This window comes from Panthera tigris, chromosome B3 (genome assembly GCF_018350195.1).
Source record: "Panthera tigris isolate Pti1 chromosome B3, P.tigris_Pti1_mat1.1, whole genome shotgun sequence".
NCBI lineage: Eukaryota > Metazoa > Chordata > Mammalia > Carnivora > Felidae > Panthera > Panthera tigris.
Genome location: NC_056665.1, coordinates 33,589,556 through 33,610,010, shown reverse-complemented (window position 1 = coordinate 33,610,010; position 20,455 = coordinate 33,589,556). Strand labels below are relative to the sequence as shown.

General features: G+C 48.4%; 1 protein-coding gene across 8 annotated transcripts in view; it reads right to left on the bottom strand.

Moving 5' to 3' along the window:
* Window positions 1-10,156: 10,156 nt before the first annotated feature.
* The window catches only part of CELF6 (CUGBP Elav-like family member 6), a 30,989-nt gene continuing 20,690 nt past the window's right edge, over window positions 10,157-20,455 (bottom strand). For 5 of the 8 annotated variants that reach the window (XM_042988452.1, XM_042988460.1, XM_042988458.1 and 2 more), the window contains 9 exons: window positions 15,246-15,374; window positions 15,068-15,147; window positions 14,757-14,900; window positions 14,501-14,633; window positions 14,269-14,418; window positions 14,029-14,091; window positions 13,453-13,764; window positions 12,658-12,813; window positions 10,157-11,799 (listed from right to left, as the gene is read on the bottom strand). In XM_042988452.1, coding sequence (XP_042844386.1) covers window positions 12,686-12,813; window positions 13,453-13,764; window positions 14,029-14,091; window positions 14,269-14,418; window positions 14,501-14,633; window positions 14,757-14,900; window positions 15,068-15,147; window positions 15,246-15,374 — 1,139 coding nt within the window. In that variant the 3' untranslated portion in view covers window positions 10,157-11,799; window positions 12,658-12,685. The remainder of the gene's footprint in view (window positions 11,800-12,657; window positions 12,814-13,452; window positions 13,765-14,028; window positions 14,092-14,268; window positions 14,419-14,500; window positions 14,634-14,756; window positions 14,901-15,067; window positions 15,148-15,245; window positions 15,375-20,455) is intronic. The other 3 variants (XM_042988454.1, XM_042988457.1, XM_042988453.1) reach the window with 3 other exon arrangements.

The following is a 20,455-nucleotide window of genomic DNA, read 5'->3' as shown; positions in this document are numbered from 1 at the left end:
CCTCTGGGCGCGCCACAGCTTCGGACGCCAAGCTTCCGTCGTTTGCGCCGTGCTCGCTGGTTGGGAGGGGTGAGAAGCTGAGGGGTGGCGCCTGCGCCTTGGGTTGGGGCGGGTGCGTGGAAAAACAAGAGGGGCTGTGGGGGTACGGGAGAGCTTTCTGAAAGAGAATGTTGGCTCTTGGCGCCCCGTGTGGTTCGGAGGAATGAGCAGGGAAGGCCGTCCCCTGTGCCTCTCCTCGTTAGTGGCCGGAGGCACGTAGAGATTGAGAAGGGCTTCCTGAGACCAGAGGGGCTTTAAGAATCTCAGGTTTGCAAAGGCGGAGCTCAGGGTCTTTTGTTAAGGTTAACTCATCTGCACCCCTGGTAGCTGCGGTGTGCCGGAAAGCACTTTGGCCTTCTATTCAAACAATCTGGGTTCAAAGCTTGGTTTCAGCACTGACTGTTGGAAGCCTCAAAGCACGACTTTCACTCTCTGAGCCTTAGTTTTCTCATCTGTGAACTGGGGACAATAACACCTTTTAATGGGGTTGTTGTGGTGAGCATGAAATAACAGCTTGAACCTTATACCTGCAATTTCATACGTTTCAATATAATACATATAAGAACCTGACACTAGGAAGTAGTCTATAAATGGAAGCTGTGTTTGTGGTTGTTGTGGTTATGGACCTAAGACATGGCCAGATCTCCCTTCATCTTTATCAGAATTGGTGTCTTAGGGTTCCCATATGCCCCTCTTTTCCATCACCACTAATGAGGAAAGGCTTATGTTAGCTGTACTCTCCTTCCTCACTCCCTGTTTTTAGCTGGATACAGCACACACAAGGAAAGCTTCGCCCTGAGTAATATAAGCACATGTCATATCTATCCCTCTTGAGCCGGCCTCGGTTCGAAGATCCCTGGTGATGTTTTTTACATTTGGATATCTTCAGCATCTGTTTTCTGATTCCCTCTCCTTTTTGATGCCCGCTCCCCAGTCTTCTCATCTTGCTCTCAGCCTGGGCCACAACATCGTCTTAGTATTAGTTTGTTACATCCATAATAACTGAAAAAAAGTGAGGGCTATAAAATAACAGGACTTCTAGCCTTAGTCTCAGAGTGCTTGGGGAAGGAGTTGGCTCTGCTCCCTAAAACAACTCCCCAGCAAGGGCCCCATAATAGCTTTTAAAAGCCGTGCATGCATGGGAGTGTTTGAACATAAGTACATTGGGTAAGCAGAGGGGGTCTGTCCCCATGAGTAAAATGTCAAAATCCAATATTTCATAACTTTCCAGGATTTCCCCTCTTCACCCCCCTCCCATCTCCCCTCTATGAATTCCAGCTGTTTACCTCCTCTACCCACCCCTCCTAGACTAAGATAAAGGAAATCGCCCAATCCTGCAAAGCTGAGCTTGTGAGCAGGCACTGTTTTGAGTTAGTCCAGCCTGTGAACCCTGTTCTTTGGGCATTATATTTTCCACACTCGCGCTCCAGATCTGTGGGCCCCAGGGCTGTGTTTGTTTTATGTGACCCCTGGCACCATGGCTGCAATTTATTGAACTGTGAGTGGATTCCTAATCCAAGCTGTACTAAGCAAATGTTCTCTCCTGGGAACCTTGGATTAGGGACGAGAGACTATGATTCTAACTGGACTGGTTTCTTGAACAGAAGAGATAAAAATTCAGGAGCTATAGTGCACCTACCTCCCGGCACCTACCATGAGAAATGAGAAATGAAAAATGAAGAAAGACTATCTGCAGAAAGAGAATGAACCATCTAGAGGCAGTGACCAGAAACAGTGAGATTGGTTTCTGGTTCCTAAAAGCTTCCCAGGCCCCTCTGACCTTGTGTCTCTGAGTCACATTTATCTAGATTAAATCACTTAAGCTAACATAACCTGTACCCAATGCGGAGTCTACTACAAATCCAGTCTCCTCAGTTGGCCCACAACGTACCCAGCAATCTCTCTACAGGCCAGCTTCTGCCATCGTCCCCCATTCTGCTTCAGGGGGAAAAGAAAGGCACGGAGGAGGAAACTGTCTTAGTTTTCAGTCCCCTCCAAGCATCTGAATCTCTCCTACTCTTTCTTTCACAGAGAAGAGAGGTCTCTCTCCAAATCCTTCCATTGTGATGTGTATTTCATTCCCTTTTGTCTCTTCAGGAACTTTGTTCCTTCACTTAAGCCTCGCCTTCATGGATATTCAACTTTTTCCTCTCCCCTACTCTTTGATCTCAGCACATAAAGTTGATGAACTGGCCCGACCTTTATAAAAAAGTCCCATTTTAATCCCACACACTACTGACTGTCACACATTCGTTTCTTGCCTTCCACAAGCTCCTAGGGAGTCGTGTGACTCTTCATCTCCACTTCCTCACCTTCCATGTATTCCTGAAATCTAGTGCCTTAGACCTAGTGACCTCTTCCTAAAATCTCTACTGAAAATACTTTTGCTGAAGTTGCAAATGACTTTTGAACTGAAAAATCCATTGGAAATATTTAGGCTTAATTTATTTGACTGCTTGATGTCATTTGGCTTTGTTGATCACCCTGACCTGCACCCTTTTCCTCTGTTGGCTCCTATGAGCTATGCTTTTCCCATTTTTTCCTACACCCACATGGGCCCTTCCCGGCATCCTTAGTGCACTCCTTTTCTTGCACTCACCATTGAAATAAGAAAACAGGGCTCCTGGCTGGCTGAAGTGTAGAGCGCGTAACTCTTGATCTCGGGGTTATGAGCTTGAGCCCCACATTGGGTGTAGAGATTACTTTAAAACAAAAGTAAATAAATAAGAAAACAGTTTAGTCCACACCAATTTCTCATCTCCTCACTCTTACCAGCAACCTCAATAGCACCCACCTGAAGCAGACCTTGGTAATTTGGGGTTTCTTAGAATCTGATTCCCCTTCCTTCTTACAAGTAGATAAGCCGAGCCATGACAGACATTGAAAAGGTTGGGCCTTTTTTTTTTTTTTTCCCCACACCAGCTAAGACAGAGGCATGTGACATAGGCCTGGCCAAGTAGTCCTCAGAAATGCAGATTCTGAAGTAAATGATTCAGAGAAATAGAACCGTGGAGAATTCGTCCTAGCAATAGAAACAGCAGGTTTTCACTGATGGTGAAAGTAGCAGTATTCTCACTGCCTGGTTTAGACACCTCACTTTGGCTTTTGTTCTGGTGGACTGGCCTCCCATTGTTCCCACTCACTTCCCAAGCTTGCATGTCCTGCTTGGCAATACTTTAACTCCCCCTCCCGCCCAGTGCCCTTTCAACAAATGGCTTTTCTGGTTTTTTTTTTTAAATCTTTTTTTCTAATGTTTATTTACTTTTGACAGAGGAGAGAGAAAGACAGAGCATGAGTGGGAGAGGGGCAGAGAGAGAGGGAGACACAGAATCTGAAGCAGGCTCCAAGCTCTGAGCTGTCAGCACAGAGCCCAACGCGGGGCTCGAACTCATAGACCGCGAGATCATGACCTGAGCTGAAGTCGGACGCTCAACCGACTGAGCCACCCAGGTACCCCTGGTTTTTCTGTTTAAATCATCCTGTGTGGCATGCTGACTGCAGGTGACTAGGACTCCCAAATTTGCATCTCCAACCTTTCACTTGTCTTTTGGATAACTTGCCTTGTAGACAAGTCTACTTGTATGTCTCACAGGCAAAGTCATCTTTTTGTCAGTCTGCATCTCTTCTGTGTTCCCAGCTTTGTGAATAGTATCTGTGACTTGTTCAGCCTGAACCCTGAGAGAAAAGGGTAGACACCTCGTAAACATCTTACGTTTTGGCTCTTAATACAACTTAAATCAATCCCTCCTTTGTATTCCTAGTCTTCCTCACCAGAACCACTGCACTATCCTCCTAACTAGACCCTCTATCCCTGTATCTACTCCTCTGATCTATTCTCCACTTAAGCTGTCCCTCGGGATCTTTTTAAAACCCAAATCTGATCATGTCACTCCTCTATTAAAGCCCATCAATGGCTCCCTCCTGCTCCCGTGATAAAACTGATGCCCGTTCTATGGATCTGGCTTCCACTTGACTCTCGCTACTCCTTCACCTGCATTCTGTACTCCAGCCAGGTCAAATCACACATTCTTACCAACCCTGCAGGACAATTTTTTTACCCTCCGTAAGTGCTTGATGGGGCTGACAGTCACAATGCCACCTCTGCCCCCTCCCCCACTCCCACCCCCACCCCACAAAAATGGATACATGACCCATTGGGCCAGGTAGGGGACTCCATCACTCTGACCAATGTGATTAGTTCAGTTATGGGTTTGAGACCTAAGTGGAGCCAATCAATTTTCCCTTCAAAGCTCTCTGGCTTTTGAGGCCATGGCACTAGGAGTGTATGACATTGAAGCTTCTGGCACTCAGCTCTGCCTGCCACATGGAGAAAGTGTGTCTGTGGCAGGGAAGGTAACGGGACTAAGACACAAAGAGAAGTGGAGCCCCGAGAGATGGAGTGAGAGTTAGCTGATGACATTTATTTGATCCCTTGAACTCAGCCCTGCCTCAAGTTAGTAAAACCACTGCACCTCTCAGTTCCTTCTTGCTTAAGCTGGTTTGAGTTGGTTTCTATCACCTGTCGTTCAACCAGTTCAAATACAAAAATGGAATGCAGTGTGCAGATTCTAGGTTGGGGGGTGGGAGAGGGGGTTGGTGAAATTGACATGAAATGGAGGCAGTGGGCGTCTGATACTCCCTGGAAGGAAGGTTGGAAATCCCTGAGATTTGGGTCACATATCTATCCTAAATGGAGATCTCAGGGACACACTGGAAAAATATCTGGATGTTGAAGTGTGCTGGCCTCTTAAGAGTTTCATCAAGGTCCTGAATTTCTGCTTGTCTCCGTGCTAGCATGACTAGAACCATGCCCAGCTTTGTTTAGAGTTGCTTTTTCTGCCTATGGGCAGCAAGTTAGATGGCCAAGGGGCAAACAATCATGCATCTTATAGATTGTAAAAGCCAGACCCTCTTCCGCAAGCTAGAGTGAGTGAAAACAAAGGCATAGATGTAGGACATCCAACAGGAGATACCGGAGCTTAATGACTGAGAAGCTCTGGAGAAAAAGTGTGACCCTACACACCACACCTGAATGCGGCTTTTATTCTCCCAAAAAGATTTTTTTGAGAGAGAGAGGGTAGGGGGGAGAAGGAGAGAGGGGAAGAGAGAGAGAGAGAGAGAGAGAGAGAGAATCCTGAGCAGACTCCATGATGCCAATGCAGAGCCGGACACAGGGCTCGATCCCAAAGACCGTGAAATCATGACCTGAGCTGAAATCAAGAGTCCAACGCCCAACTGACTGAGCCACCCAGGCACCCCTATTCTCCCACATTAAAAAAAATACACATATACAGGGGCACCTGGGTAACTCAGTCGGTTGAGCATCCGACTTCAACTCGGGTCATGATCTTGCAGTTCATGAGTCTGAGCCCCATGTTGAGGTCTGTGCTGACAGCTCAGAGCCTGGAGCCTGCTTTGGATTCTGTGTCTCCCTCTCTCTTTTTCTCTCCCCCACTCGTACTATGTCTCTCTCTCTCTCTCTCTCTCTCTCAAAAATAAATAAAACAACATTAATATGTGTGTGTGTGTGTGTGTATATATATACATATATATATATACATACACACATATACACACATATATACACATATACACACATATATGTGTGTATATATACACACATATGTGTGTATATATACACACATATATACACATATATATGTATATATACATATACATATATATGTGTATATATACACACATATATATACATATATACGTATACATACACACATATATATATATACACATACACACATATATATACATTTTACTTAGAATTCAGACACTACTGGGGATTCTGGTGCCTGGGGATTCCCACTGTGAATCCTGTGGGAAAATGTAGGGTATATTGGTCACAAACCTCATGTGCCTTCTTTAACTTAAATCCCCACCTGTGCCAAACAGCCCCTCCTCTTCCACGTCTGTGATAAAGATGCCACATGGCAGGCCATGGGATCTGACTTCCCAAGCACCCACTTAGGGGGCAACTGATACAACTCAGAAGTATGGTGGAGGTAGCTCTTTGTGGGATGCACATTGGCCAACAGGAAACAGGAAATGAAAGGGGCACAGATGGATAAACTCTCTCTCAATTCTCCTCTTGGTGAGATGCTCTCCAAGGTGCAGTTTCTCTTTGCAAACTCCATGTGCTTAGCAAACAACACTGCCAAGTGACCTGTTCTCTCCTCAGGGCTCATGCGAAGATGTGACCAACACAGTAATGTGTTGTCTTGCATTGCTTCACGTCTTTCCCAACCCATGTCTTTTCTCCCCTCTCATCATCCTAGGCTTTCATCTCCCCAAACAGTGTCAGCACAACAACCCTTACCTCAGAGTCTGTTTTCTAGAGTACTTGGATTAAGACATGGAGCCACAATCAAAACCCCCGTCCCAACATTAGGTCCCAACAGTGAGATAGCAAGAAGGTCCTGTGGACACAGCAGATTTCCTGCTCAAATGCAGAGAATCTAGCCCGGACTGCTGGCTTTCTGTCAGGGGCCCAAGGCTAAGGTTGCGGTGGGGGTTCAGGCCATTTCTAGTCTACTCCATAGGAGAAACTGAGGTTCATTTCACAGGCTGTCTTTTTGCCTCCCTGCATTTTCTCCTGGAGACTCAATACTTCTCTTGGGAAAAGTCAGACCCAGGCTTGCAGCCTGTTCTGACTTCTGGGTCTCCGCTCTTAGGCAACTAGAAGGCCAGAGCCTGGAAGTTCAAAATCTCCTCTACAGATGGCCCGCCAGTCAAAGGTTCTAATCAGCCCAGGCTGCTGGAGGGTGGAGAACACTGTGACATTGGTGTATAAAGCCAGGGCTGGGGAGAAAAAGAGTGGCCCTCTGCCCTTTCTGAGTTTGCACTTGGCACAGATTTGGTCACCTCTTTGTGGACCCCACATGGCTCAGCCTGGAAAGGCACCTACTTAGACTACCTTGGTTCTGAACTCCCTGGGCCTATGAGGTTTCTTCCTTCATTGGTTATCCCCAAAACATAAGGCTGTGTGACATACTTGTATACAGGTACTGGCCATAAAGGGAGGCTGAGAGGTCAAAAACAGCCTCTGAGTCCCTGATGGATTTGGCTCTGTCATGATGCAGGCAGGGGCCATCCGAACAGTGGATGCCCAAAGATTACAACTGAAGCTGGAAATAATCAAGAGAGATCCTGTGATCTCCATGTCCTCGGCATCTTCTTTGGGAGGGTATTCCATGCATGTTATGTTCCACTGAAGCAGAAGTGAAACTCCAGGTCTGGTGAGAGCACACAGCAGATCCAGATCTGCTTCACTCTCAGAGGTCATTCACCCCATCTCAGACTAAAGGTCTTTTCTTCCTAAATCGAAGACACCCAGGTTGCATCCAGGGAGAAAGAAATCCCAGGGGCCCTGCCAAAGGCTGAAGACCCTTCCCACAGTCCCCAAGTGATATAAGTTCTCAGAGGGCCCACAAATTCAGTGTCCACTGAGAGACTCCTCTTAGGACTGCTTTGGTGATATGACCTCAGTGTAATAATGGACATGGCCAGAGGGCAAGCAATAGAGCAAGCTGCAGGGTGGCCAGAATGAGTGCTTCTATGGTTGCCTCACTCCTATCCTAAGCATCTCCTTGGGGCTGAGGCATAGGAGCCAGTGCCACTCAGGGATTTTGACTATCTGGTCGGGGCTACCTGGATCATGAGCCAGCCAAGTGTTGAACAGATAATGTTTCTCTGGGGGCACTGAGCAGATTAAGATTGACTTACCACCATAGACAGACCATTGTGGAAGTCATGAAGCTGAGGGGGAGGGGAACAGGCAAAGTGTGATCTATTGCTAAGAAACAGAAACCTCAATGGCCTGATCCAGGTTCAAGGGCGAGGACTCAGCAAGATTCTTGATGATGGTTACTAGCTCACAGAGCGCCCAGGAATCAAATCAGTTGCTTTGAAAGGACTGTATTGCCAGAGAATCCTTGCATCTGGCATACAGGGCTCTGGGAGTGCATAATCTCTAAGACAATCTTTACACCCAAAACCATGTCTGAAAGGAAGAGGAATGCTTCAGTTCCAGAAGGAGCATCCTCCGAGGGATTTCCATAAAGGACAATGGATACTAGGAGATATTTCACAGTGGAAACGACTAAGAGCAATCAGTTTTGTTAACCACGAAACTCATTCCACTGTCCAGAAAGATGTAATATATGCTATAGGTTAGTGACCATTGTTTTTTCTTCTCCCCTATTCCAGATGGAAGTTTTCCTTTCTTTCTTAAAAAAAAAAAAAAAAAAAAAAAAAAAGTTATCCTCTTTCCCTCTCCCATTTCTTTTTTAAATAAATGTTTATTTATTTTTGAGAGAGAGCATGGGGGAAGGGGCCGAGAGAGGGGGACAGAGTTTTCGAAGTGGGCTCTGCACTGACAGCAGAGAGTCCAATGCAGGGCTTGAACTCACGAACCAAGAGATCATGACCTGAGCTGAAGTCATGACTCGAGTCATGATGCTTAACCAACTGAGCCACCCAGGTGCCCCTCCCTCTCCCTTTTCATATTGGTTATGCACTAGAAGCTAAATTGGTCTTTTAGCCATAGTTTGAAAAATCATAAGTGACATCCAGACCTGATCAAGAATTGCACATCACAAAGGGACACTGGACTGAGGGTTCGGTAAAGCAATTGGACATGATTCTGTTTTGTCTCCTATTTTTGTTGGGCCCGGGATTGTTTCATTGTGGGGCAGGCACATTTTTTAAATTATGTTTGTCAAGAAAAATATAGGTGGATGCTGAGCACGAAAGGGGTGGAATATAGTGGATGCATATTGTTTATCTGCCCATCATTCCTTCCTTTGGGCACCCATTTCTCCCTGCCACATAAGCCTGGTGAGGCTGTCACTTATGGTGGCCTGTTCTTCCACCCTAGAGGCAGGCACATGTCCATTCTGGCCAAAGTCCTCCCTAGGACATTTGAGTTAGAACTAGTGAGGCCAACATATAAAGGGAAGCAGAGCCAAGAGATGGAGACGTCATCAACTGAACCCCTTAGATCTAGTCATGCATGAAGGCAAATGCATCCTTTGGTTTATCAATTGTTTGAGGTTTGAGTGGGGGTTTTGACACTCGCAACTGGAAGAGTCCAGACTAATACATGCACACACAACAGAGACACAAACACCATGTTGTTCAAACTCATTGGATATTGTACAAGTCTTCCGTGATCTAATAGGGGTCAGCAAACTTGTTGTCTAAAGGACCAGATAAATATTTTAGGCTTTATGGGGCACATATGGTCTCTGTCTCATGTTCATTTTTTGTTTTATTTTTACAACCCTTTAAAAAATGTAAAACTCTTACTAGTTTGTGGACATACAAAAGCAGGTTGCAGGCCAGATTTACTCACAGGCCACAGTTTGCCAACCCCTGCCGGACCTCTGCAGCGTTGGCACACGGTCTGCTAGTTCTTAACCATGAAGCAAGATAGTTTAAGTGCCATTTGGTCCAAGTGTCTTGATATGACTCGGTAGTGAGTTAAGGTTCAGGACAGAGATAGGAATGAGAAAAGGCTCTTGTCTCGGTGCCCACTGTCTGCCACATAATGGGCACCGAATACATGGTAATCATTATTGTTTCTTGGTAATAAAAATAATTTATCAAAAAGAAGCAGCTGTCCTAACAGCTTTGTTCAAATGTCCATGCATCCTTGAAGACCCTTCTCTCCCTCATGTCCTTTAGGAAACCTTTCTCTGACCTCCCTTCCCCGTCAATACTCTACTGACCTCCCCCTCCCTGAATCACATACTCTACTGCTTGTGATTACACACCCTGTGTGGCCTGTCTTTCCCACTAGCTCTGAGCACTTATAACATGCCTGAGCCCTAGCTCCTAGCACAGTGCTTAGCCCCTAGCACGGAAGGGCCTCCATGCCGCCATTTGAATATCTGTTTGAAGGTGCAGGTGCTCTATATGTCCACCTCTGTCCAGGGTGATCAGTCTATGTGTCAGCATTGTGCTCGTGTAGCGATGCCCTCAACACTGGTTCCTCTCCCAATGGGAAATTATTTGTTGATATACACTGCACCTTACCTGGTAATGTTATTACCATATCTGTTATTCATCCCATTCACTCCAAAAATGAGTCAAAGACAGAGGACCAGGTGGGAACAAGTTTTCTTAGATTCTGTTATGAAGGAGGAACCCTCCAACCCCACCCCCCATACCCTTTCCTGTCTGATGTAATATCAGATCAGAGGCCTCCAGCCTCAGCCACATCTGGGGATCAGAGGGCCCACCACACGGCTGGGGCCCCAGACCAGTTTGTCCCATGTCTATGAGGTGGAGGGGAAATGATCCTCCTGGGAAAAATATGTGCAAGGCCCTGCAGGCCCAGGACAGGCTGACCAAGGCAAGGTGAGTCATGGTGTTCTAGGCTGAATCTTTTGCCCATCTCACAGAAGCAGGCAGAAAGCACCACCGTTGATCAGCTTTATATGGCACCCACTGAATACAACAGATAGACAAAGACAGACAGACAGAGCACACACCACTTCTAAGCTGAACACTGCTCACCATCTAGAAGCACCTTGGATAAGCACATGTGAGACACTCTTGCATAGGAAAGATGTACTTTTTAAAGGAATGAAGAAGTATTTTGGCAAAACATCTACTTCCCTCCCAGGTCCTGGGTAAAGAGGGACCTCTAAATTCTGAAGCTTCTACATATTGAAAATTATCCCCTTCTCAATGGCAGTATATACAGTAGCAAACCTTCCAAGTCTGTTGTCACAGCCCTCTACATATATCCTGAATCTACTTTACAGGTGGGCAAACATAGACTTGGAGACAGAAGGTGGCCTGGAACAAGGGGACACTGGGGCTGACTTAAGGTGAGGGGAAACAGGAGGTGTCTCGGCTCAGCCAAAGGCAGGGCCTCTGTCTATCTGGATGGGGAAGGGAAAGGCTGGGGTGGTTAAAACTCCCTCTCTTCCTGTCTGGGGAAGCAGTGGTTCCACAGGAAAGGCCGTCAAGAAGGACACTCCTGCTGGCTAGAGGGCCTCTCAGGGTGGCAAAGGTCAGGACAGGCCAGAGCTCCTCCTGGAGCTCTTCAGAGATGCTCTCTGAGTTTGGGGATTATGGATTCCCTGCTTCCATAACTCTCCTTGTTACCTGCATGGGAGCTAGACCTTAAGTCCTTCATTATTTTAAAAAGGCAAGGTGGGGGGGACAATTTAAGAGGGAATGAGACACAGAACAATCTTTCCACAGCCTCCCTCTGCCTGGGCTGAGGCTTTCAAGGGTCTCCTTCACCCTGTCTCCTAGGGATATTTAAAGGCAGCTTGTATGAGACTCTATACTGTCTTTTTGTTTCTCTTGTGTTTTTTTCTTTTGTTTTGTTTTTGTTTTTGTTTTTTTTTTTGTTTCTTTGTTTTAATTTATATAGATATATATATTCTTTAAAAAAAAGCAATAGTCCTTTGGTCCCTAAACTCTAAGGAATGATATGATTTTGAAAGAAGTAAATCTGGGCTTCCCTTGCGGAGAAGCCCTTGGCACCCCCAAGGCCCTCTGCTGGTTCCCCTAGACAGTCAATCCTCAGCCAGCCCCAGCTGCCTTGCCAGCCTGCGCTCTATGCCACAGGCACAGGACAACCCACTTGATGAAAACAATCCTTAACGTGGCCTGAGCCCCAGGCGCCAGCCTTGGGTCCGATCCACCTCCATCCATGGCTGCTCCTTCGGGAAGGGCTGCTCAAGCATTTCTGTGCTTTTCCTTTCCTTTCTTCTCACTCTTCAGTTTCTGTTGTTGGGTATTGGTTGATAAGGAGAGAGGAAAAAGAAAATATAAAGAGGCAAAAATCACTCTGGAGGGCAAGACAGGAGGGAGCCACCTGCCCCAGCAGTGACGTCTCAGGTGAGTGAGTGGACCTCTTTTCCCAGGGGTAGAGCTGCCGCAGGCTCAAGGCAGCAACCTGGTCCACTGAAGTGCCCTTGGGTCCTCCTGGGAAGATGACTCCAGCCCCACACCCTCTCCAAAGAGCTCCCTGGGATAGTGCAAGTGAGGCAGGGCCACATGGACCTTCTGAGACAGCATGTCTCTGGAAGGCGCAGGCAGCTGGCCCTGCCAGAAACCTAAGGGGCTTGTCATCTCTCTCCCCATCCCCCACCAGGCCCTGTGGATCCTGCTTCTTTAGCTTATCTGCTTCTCTCCTCATCTCCATGTTCTCTGCCATTATCCCAGTCTCCTGCATCTTATCCCTTCTTTGCTTAACTCCCCAGTGTCCAAACTTGTGACCCTTCACAACTTTTCTAGTCTCATCCTCCACCTGCCCTGCCCTCCCCACATACAACTTCTCTACTCCCATGGCCCCCTGTGGCTCTCCCTGCAGTAGAACTACCAATGGTAGTTCTACTAATCTAATGGTTAGATCTTGCCATAACTGTCTCTCCCAGACTATGGAGACAGGAAGTTGTCTAATTCATCTCCATCCTTGGAGAAACATCAAAGTCTCCAGCTGAGGATTCCTCCTTCGCTTCTGGCTCTTCTCTCCCAGACTCTTTCAGAGGTGGGTGCTCCTGACATCTCAAAAGGAACATCAAAGCGGACAGGGCCTCCATCACTCAGGCCCCATCTGCCTGGGGTCCACCAAGGACTCACCTTTCTGTGGCTGGTCAGTGAGAGAAGATCAGTAAGGCCGATTGGCATCCTTGGGCCTCTTTAGCTGGACTTTGAGCCTCTTCATGCCAATTTGAAAGCCATTCATGGCCTGAATAGCTGTCTGGGCACTGGTTGGATTGTCAAAGCTAACAAACCCTGGGGAGCGGGAGCGGGGGCGTGGGCAGAGAGGTCAGCTGGGAACTCTGCCTGGCAGGGTCCCTTCTCTCTGACAAGCCCCGTCTGTCCCTGTCCCCTCCGGCCACTCCCATCAAAACATATACCCCCCACCCTCCATTGTTTGCATGTGCTTATGCACACATGGATACACACTCATACTTACATAGGCAAGTGGCCTAAGTTTCCTAAAGGTATAATTCTTGGAAGGACAGGAAGAAATTCTGAGTGTGTTGGCAATGGGGAGTGTGCGGCTTGGGGGATTTCCTTGTCTTTCCCTGACATGGGTTAATTCTCTGCCTCTACCGCTCCCATTCTAGTCCTCTAAACTGTAGCTGGGGCTGGAGGGGATCTCTGGCCCCAGACTATATTCTTCCTGCCCTGCTAGACTCTAAAGCCTGACCTGGTCGAACATCTTCCAGACACCTGACTTTCTCAGGTGAACCTGAAATGGCCTTGTTCCGGTCTGAGCTTACTACTGTGAGGCTTACTGGTATGTGAGCCTGCTTTTGTGCCATATGATTCTCTGGGAGTCATTGACTTATGGAGGGATAAGCCTAGGGTCTGCACTGAATCTCGAAGTTATGAGTGGGAGAGGCCCATGGATGGGGCTCAGCTCACCGAAACATTTGCTCTGGTTGGTGGCTCGGTCCACAAAGACTTTGGCAGAGACAACAGCTCCAAAGGGCAGGAATGTTTGTATGAGTTCTGCATCACCAAACTCCTGAGGCAGGTGATAGATGAAGAGGTTACAGCCTTCGGGGCCTGCAGGAACAGCAGCACGCTGGTTCAGGGGAGGGACCCTGAGTCCAGCCCCACCGCCGCCCTGATCTCCAGCCCCCTGTCTCTCACCTTCTCTTTGCTGCTGGGGCAGGGCTGAAGACTGCTGGGGAAAAGCTGTGCTCACTGGGGCATAAGCCGATGGATAGGCTGCTGGAGACAGAAGTGGGAGTGGGCAGTGACCCCCAGAAGCCATCCCCCAAGCATGGCCCCATCTGCCTGGCCATCGTTGACCAATTCAGCCCAGTACAGGTAACCCTACCCCTAGAGGGGTTGTTCTGGGCCCAGGGATGGGGGGATGGGAGGGTCGACTCCTCAGGAGAGAGCCTCACCCCGGCCCCCCCCCCCCCCCCGAGTTTCCCTATCCCTTTCTGGGGCCCTTCAAACCCCCCCAGGCCGCGTAGCGCCAAGTGAAACCTGCGTAGTGGTGCATCCCAGCGTAGGCCTGCTGCAGGGGGTCAGCCACGCCGGGGCTCTGGGCTGGGGAGAGAGGGGCGCGAGGCCCACGGTGAAGGTGGGCGGGTGGGGAGGTGGAGGGATGTTGTGATAGGCAGCAGGGAAGGAGGAGTCCCTTCCCAGGGCGGTTGCTCCCCCCTACCCCCGGCTCCCCGCTCCCCACTCCTTTTCCGGGAGATTTGGGCGGAGCGGAGGGCCCACCTGGGTAAGGGGAGAGCCCGTTATTGTAGAGAGTGTCAGAGCCCGGCTGCCCGTTGGTCTGGGGAGTCAGGGGGCCGAATCCATTAACCCCGATGGGTGCTGGCAGACCGGGAAGCGAGCCAGGGCCGCCGCCCGGCGGGGAACTGGCTGCTGGAGGCGAGGAGGTCGGAGAGTCAGGCCACAGCCCTGCGGGGCCGGGTCCCAGCCGCCGCCCCGCCCCTGCGCGCAGTACCTGCCGCGGGCAACAGCGGCGCGGCTACCAGGCTGAAGGCCGCCACGTGCTGCATCTGGGCCGCCACTGCGGCCACGGGGCCTAGGCCCGGGCCCTGTGCCGCCGCCAGCAGGGCCGCCTGGTGCTGCAGGATCTTTGGGAGGGAAGAAGGGCGGGTGTGGAGGACCCAGCGGCGGGCAGCTGCCCTGGCTCCCGACATCCAGCCTGGTCCAGCCGCCCACCCGCCCTTCCGTGACCTCCGGGGCCAGGCACATACCGCGGTGGTGTAGGCTCCACACGCCCCCAGAGGCAGCGGTGCCGGGTGGAAGGCACCCAGCTGGCCCGCCATCTGCTGCATCCGCCGCAGCGCGCGCTCCCTGTCGGTGTCCGCCAGCTTGACCACGAGGCTGGACGAGGCTCCCTGGGTAGGGCAGGGGAGGCCGCCGTGACCAGTCCAGACCCCAGCCCCGGCCCTAGGCCAAGCGCTTTGCCCATTAGGCCTTTTGTTGGGGGCACCGATCGCATGTGGGGAGAAGCCCGTCCCCACCCCCACTGGCCTCACCCAGGGCCCCGGGTGCCCGCCCTCACCGCCATGGTCCGGCTGCCATGCAGACTCTGGATAGCTGCCTGAGCTTCCCCCTGACTCCCGAACTTCACAAAGGCACAGCCTGGGGCAGAATAGAAGGATTGGTGGCTCAGACCACAGGGGCCAAAGGGTCATGCGGCCCAGAATGAGGCAGGAAATCCCAGGGTCAGCTCAAGTCACCTTTACTGGTACCATCAGGGCTCCGCAAGACGGTGCACTCCTCGATATGGCCAAAGGGCTGGAACAGGCGCCTGACGTCCTCCTCACCCTGCTGCTTCCCCAGCATTCCCACAAACAGCTTTCGGTCCTCTGGGGACAAATCCAGGAGTGACCTGGAGACCCTAAGTCCTCTTGGACTCCCCAGAGTAGCCAGAGGAGCTTAAGAAGGTAGTTCACCACAGCCCAGCCCTGGGAAGAGGTATAGGGAGTGAGAATGCCCTGGGGTTACAAGGTTGGGTTTCTTAGAGGGGAAGGATGATCTATAGACAGATCTAGAGGAAAAGAACTTAACCCAAATACACCATGAAAACTCAGGTCGTGGGAAAAAACAAGAAAGACTGCTTGCTGCTCTTGTGGAAAGTGATTTGGTTGATCTCTTTGGTTTGGTAGAGCCCTATATACATCTTTTATATGTTTGGCCTTTCTGTTGTTAGGGTCCAAAAAAGGCTATTTTGGACCATTTCAGCCTTATTCAGGGAGGGGGTCCTCAAAGAAGGCCTTTGTATTCAGACTGGATTCGGAGAAGAGAAGTTCACCTTTGCTAGTCAGCCTGATGGCAGTGCTATCAATGCCCCTTCCTGTGCAAACCAGGGAGGGTTCTGGGCCAAAAACAAAAAACAAGACAAAACAAAAACAGCACAGAAAACCTTTGTCTCATTGTACTGCCTCATCCCCAGATATTGAACACTGGACTGATGAATCTCCAAGTCTAGCACCAAACTCAACTTGGGTGCCCAAAGGTTGAAAGAGAGCAGGAAGCTTGGGTTCCTGAGCCTCCAACATTAGCATTTCTCCCCCTATGCTTGCCAAGCCCTTGACCCCTTTCCTTAACTCCCAGCTCAACCAACTTATTCCCTCGTTGAGCTTCCAAGGCCCTCACTGAGCCCCACTGCCTCCTTTCTGCCTTCCCTGATTCTCTTGCCCTGATCCTTCCTCAGGTGTCCATGCTAAGAAGAACAGTTCTTTCTGCCTGTAGAACTTGGATGACCACCTGAGAACAAGTCATATCCCTCCCTGTCTTCACTCTTCCTCTGGGAGTAGAGAAAGGGACTGCAAGCTTTGCGTGTGTTCCTTGGAGCTGGGGTTGGAAACCAGGGCTCATCTGCACCTCTAGCAAGTCAGGTCTCAGCAGCACCGTCCAGGAGCCCAAGGTAGAGGGGCCCAGCCCACAGGGCCTACTGTCAAAGCCCTGCTCCTTTCTGCACCAACAAAAATCTCTGCAATAGGATGCAGCTTCATGTAGGCAACATAAATTGACAGAGAAGGAATGGGTGAGATTCTGGCTTCAGGCTTCACCTTCAGATCCTAGAGCCCAAGAAAACCCATCCCACACTCCTTTACTCCTTGACAAGTTTGGCTAGGCCACTGGGGATCCCTGGGTCCTGAGTGCAAGGGAGACAATGCTGGTGAGAGCCATAGACTGAAGCCTGGGTGGCAATGAAAAGGAAGAATAGACTCCCTGAAGTTAGCAGTGGAGTGAATCTCCAGCAGGGTTATCTGTGTGTCCACATTTTACCTGGATGGTGTGGGGTTCAGCCTAGGCTGTCCTGGGACTCTAAGGGGTCTATCAGTTTTGTGTCTGTGTGGAGGGTGGGGGCTGTGGTTTACATGGGACAGGCAGAGTGTGTTTCAGCAGAATCCTGCCCCCTCTCCAGAGGGTTGCTGCCCATTGATCCCAAGGGGGAAGGGATATACAGTGTACTGTGGCTGGAATCCTAGAGGAAGCGCTGGCCTTCTGTGGTGAGAGTACAATCTGATGAGTGTGCTTCACTTCTGGGAGTGTTAGCCACAGAAGAGTGCTTTTGGAACAGATCACTGGTTTCTTTCTTTTTTTTTCTTTTAGAAAAAGCTGTGGAATATGCTGTTCTAACAAAAACATTAGGATGAAGCTCAAAATGTAAGAGACAACTGCTCTGACTGAAACCAGAAAAGTGGGGGTGGGGATGGGGGGTGCTGAAGTTCCTCTTGCTTCATCTTCTAGAACCCCCTAAATAGGACTCCAAGGAAAGTCCTTTAAAAACCACTGACCTAAAAGATAACAAACAGAGTTCCATACGGTGTATGAAGAGGGATCTGAGATCATCCTTTCCAGGAAACCCAGAAGACAAGAAAAGGTCTTTCACGAATTGCTTGATCAGTCTGCTGGTGGCTTTGCCTTGACGTCGGAAGACAGTCCCTGTTTGCTCAGGGAATCACACCCCAGAAAACTGTGTCATTGTTCTGAGCTATGATACTAAAGTATGCCCATATGTCTGTCAGAAGTCCAGGGGGCGCTTAGAGAAGATCCTACGGCCTCGAGTCCCAAGGCTTAAAGAGGGCTTCATCATGCCCTAATTTGTAGTGCAGCTGCATCATTGGGTAGGGCCTGCAAGATGGTGATGGCACCTAAGTAAGATGTTATACCACATGGACCAGCATCCAGGTAGCCCTAGGTAGGAAGAGAAAAGTCAAGGCTGAGATGGAGCCCCCAAGACAATAAACAGGATTGTGTAGACGGTGGCCTGATCCTTTATCTGCTCTTCCTCTCGTTGCTCTTTTCTGCTGATGGTGGTCAGTTCAAGCTCATGACACAGACCATGAAATTCTCTGATCCTTCTTTTCCAGTGCCAAGTCAAGAATTTCAATTTCCATGAGAGGGCATTGACCTTATGGTTCTTGCCTACTGGGCTCTACAGAATTTGAAATTGAAATGAAGCTGGGGTACAGGCTGGGCTGTTTCACAGGTGTCACTTTGAATCCTGGTATTCCCTTTACCACTTTACGGGGAGTCTGATGATGTTTGACAGGAGGATGATCTAGGTCACAATGGCCATGAGTTTCAGGTGATCCTTAAATGGTGGGATAAGTTTCTCAGGGACCTGCCAAAGAGAAGTACAGGCTAGACCTAAGAGTAGCCCCAAAATACACAGCCCTGAATGTTCTGAGGGCTGATTAGTGCCCCCAGAGAGAGATGGTGGTGGGAGTTAGCCCAGGTAATTCAATTTCCTCTAGTTCAAACTCTATCAGTTTGGGAAAGCGAGGGTTCTATAAGACGTGGGTCAGAAATGTCTGGATAAAATCATCCCATGGGCAGTGGGTGGGGCCCCAGCAAGATGGGAATATCAAGGAAGGAGGCTCAACCTTCCCAGAGTGGAAGGAGTTGGAAGATAGCATTAGTGTGGAGTTGAGACAGAATTAGATAGACACACAGTTGAATAGCATTACCACATTCTCTTGTTGTCAACTAAGGTGTACTCCTTGGTCTTCTATCAAATGCTTTTTTGAACCCAGATCAAGTTGTTTGGGCCCAGAGGCCCTTCTCCTTAAAGCTGCCTTGTGTAGCTGGCTATACAGGTCAGGGATTCTAATGCAGCAAGTGATGGGCTTTGAGAACCCAGAGTCAGAGTCAGTCCACTCCCTCTTCCTCAAGAAAGGCACCAAGATGCTGTTCAAGAAAGGAGGCTCTGCCTCAAGTTGGCCCAGAGGAATTCCTCAAGGGCCCAAGCTTCTGGCTTCTAGGCCTCTCACACCCACTCACCTTCCTGTTGGTGGGATGTCATGATTGTAGGGACTGTGTAGGAACAAGGTTACAGCATTAAACCACCAAATATATCTTAAAATATATATTAAACCACCAAATATATCTTAAAACATACATTAAACCACCAAATATATCTTTAAAATACTGGTCCATCTTTCAGTCCAAATTCCAACCCCAGGGGTCTTGCTGGTGGCAGCATTTGGAGCATAGCCTTTCTCCCCTGATGTTCTTAGTGATGACTCCAGCATAAGGAGCCAAGAAAGCCCGGGATAGTCAGTGAAGGAAACACCCAGGGTAAACCAGAGTCTTCTGGCCCAACCTTATAAGCATCAAGAAGAGCTTTAATTCCACAAAACAAATGTTAGAACTAATAAACAAATTCAGCAAGTTGCAGAATACAAAATCAACACAGAATCAGTTGTGTTTTTATACACTAGCAACGAACAATCCAAAAAGAAAATTAAGAAAACAGTTCCATTTATAGTAGCATCAAAAAGAATAAAATACTTAGGAATAAACTTAAGGAGGAAAAAGACTTGTATCCTGAAAACAACAAAATATTGCTGAAAGAAATTTAAGAAGACACAAATAAATGGAAGACATCTTGTGTTCATCGGTTGAAAGACTTAATATTGCTAGATGTCACCACTACCCAAAGAGATCTACAGATTTAATGTAATTTCTATTAAAGTACCAATGGTATTTTTTGCAGAAATAGAGAAATCCATCCTAAAATTCATATGAAATCTCAAGAAACCTTGAACAGTCAAGACAATCTCAAAAAAGAAGAAAGTTTGAGATCTCACACTTTCTGATTTCAAACTTATTACAAACCTACAGTAATCAAGCAGTGTGACACTGGCATAAAGACACGCAGACCAATGGAATAGAATAGAGGCCAGAAATAAGCCCTCACATATATGGTCAAATGATTTTTGACAAGAGTGCCAGTCTTTTCAACAAATAGTGCTGAGAAAAGTGGATATATACATGCAAAAGAATGACATTGGACCCTTACTTTCATCGTATACAAAAATTAACTGAAAATGAATCAAAGACCTAAGCATGAGTGCTAAAAGTATGACACTGTTAGAAGAAATCAGGGGAAAAGCTTCATGACCTTGCATTTGGCAATGATTTCTTAGATATGACACCACACACAAAGGCAACAAAAGAATAGATAAACTGAACCACATCAGAATTAAAAACTTCTGTGCATCAAAGTACACACTCAGAGCTACAGAGTAGGAGAAAATATTTGCAAGTCATATATCTGATAAGGGGTTAATATCCAGAATAAGAGCTCCTACAACTCAACAACAACAAAAAACAAATGATCCTATTAAAAAGTGAGCAAAGGGGCTCAGTTGGTTGGGCGTCCGACTTCGGTTCGGGTCATGAGTTTGAGCCCCATGTGGGCTCTGTGCTGACAGCTCAGCGTCTGAATTTGGCTCAGGTCATGATCTTGCGGTTTGTGGGTTCGGGCCTGTGTCAGGCTCTGTGCTGGCAGCTTGGAGCCTGGAGCCTGCTTCAGATTCTGTGTCTCCCTGTCTCTCTGCCCCTCCCCCACTCACGCTCTGTTTCTCTCTCTCTCTCTCTTGCTCTCTCAAAAATAAATAAACTTTTTAAAAAAAGTGAGCAAAGGGCTTAA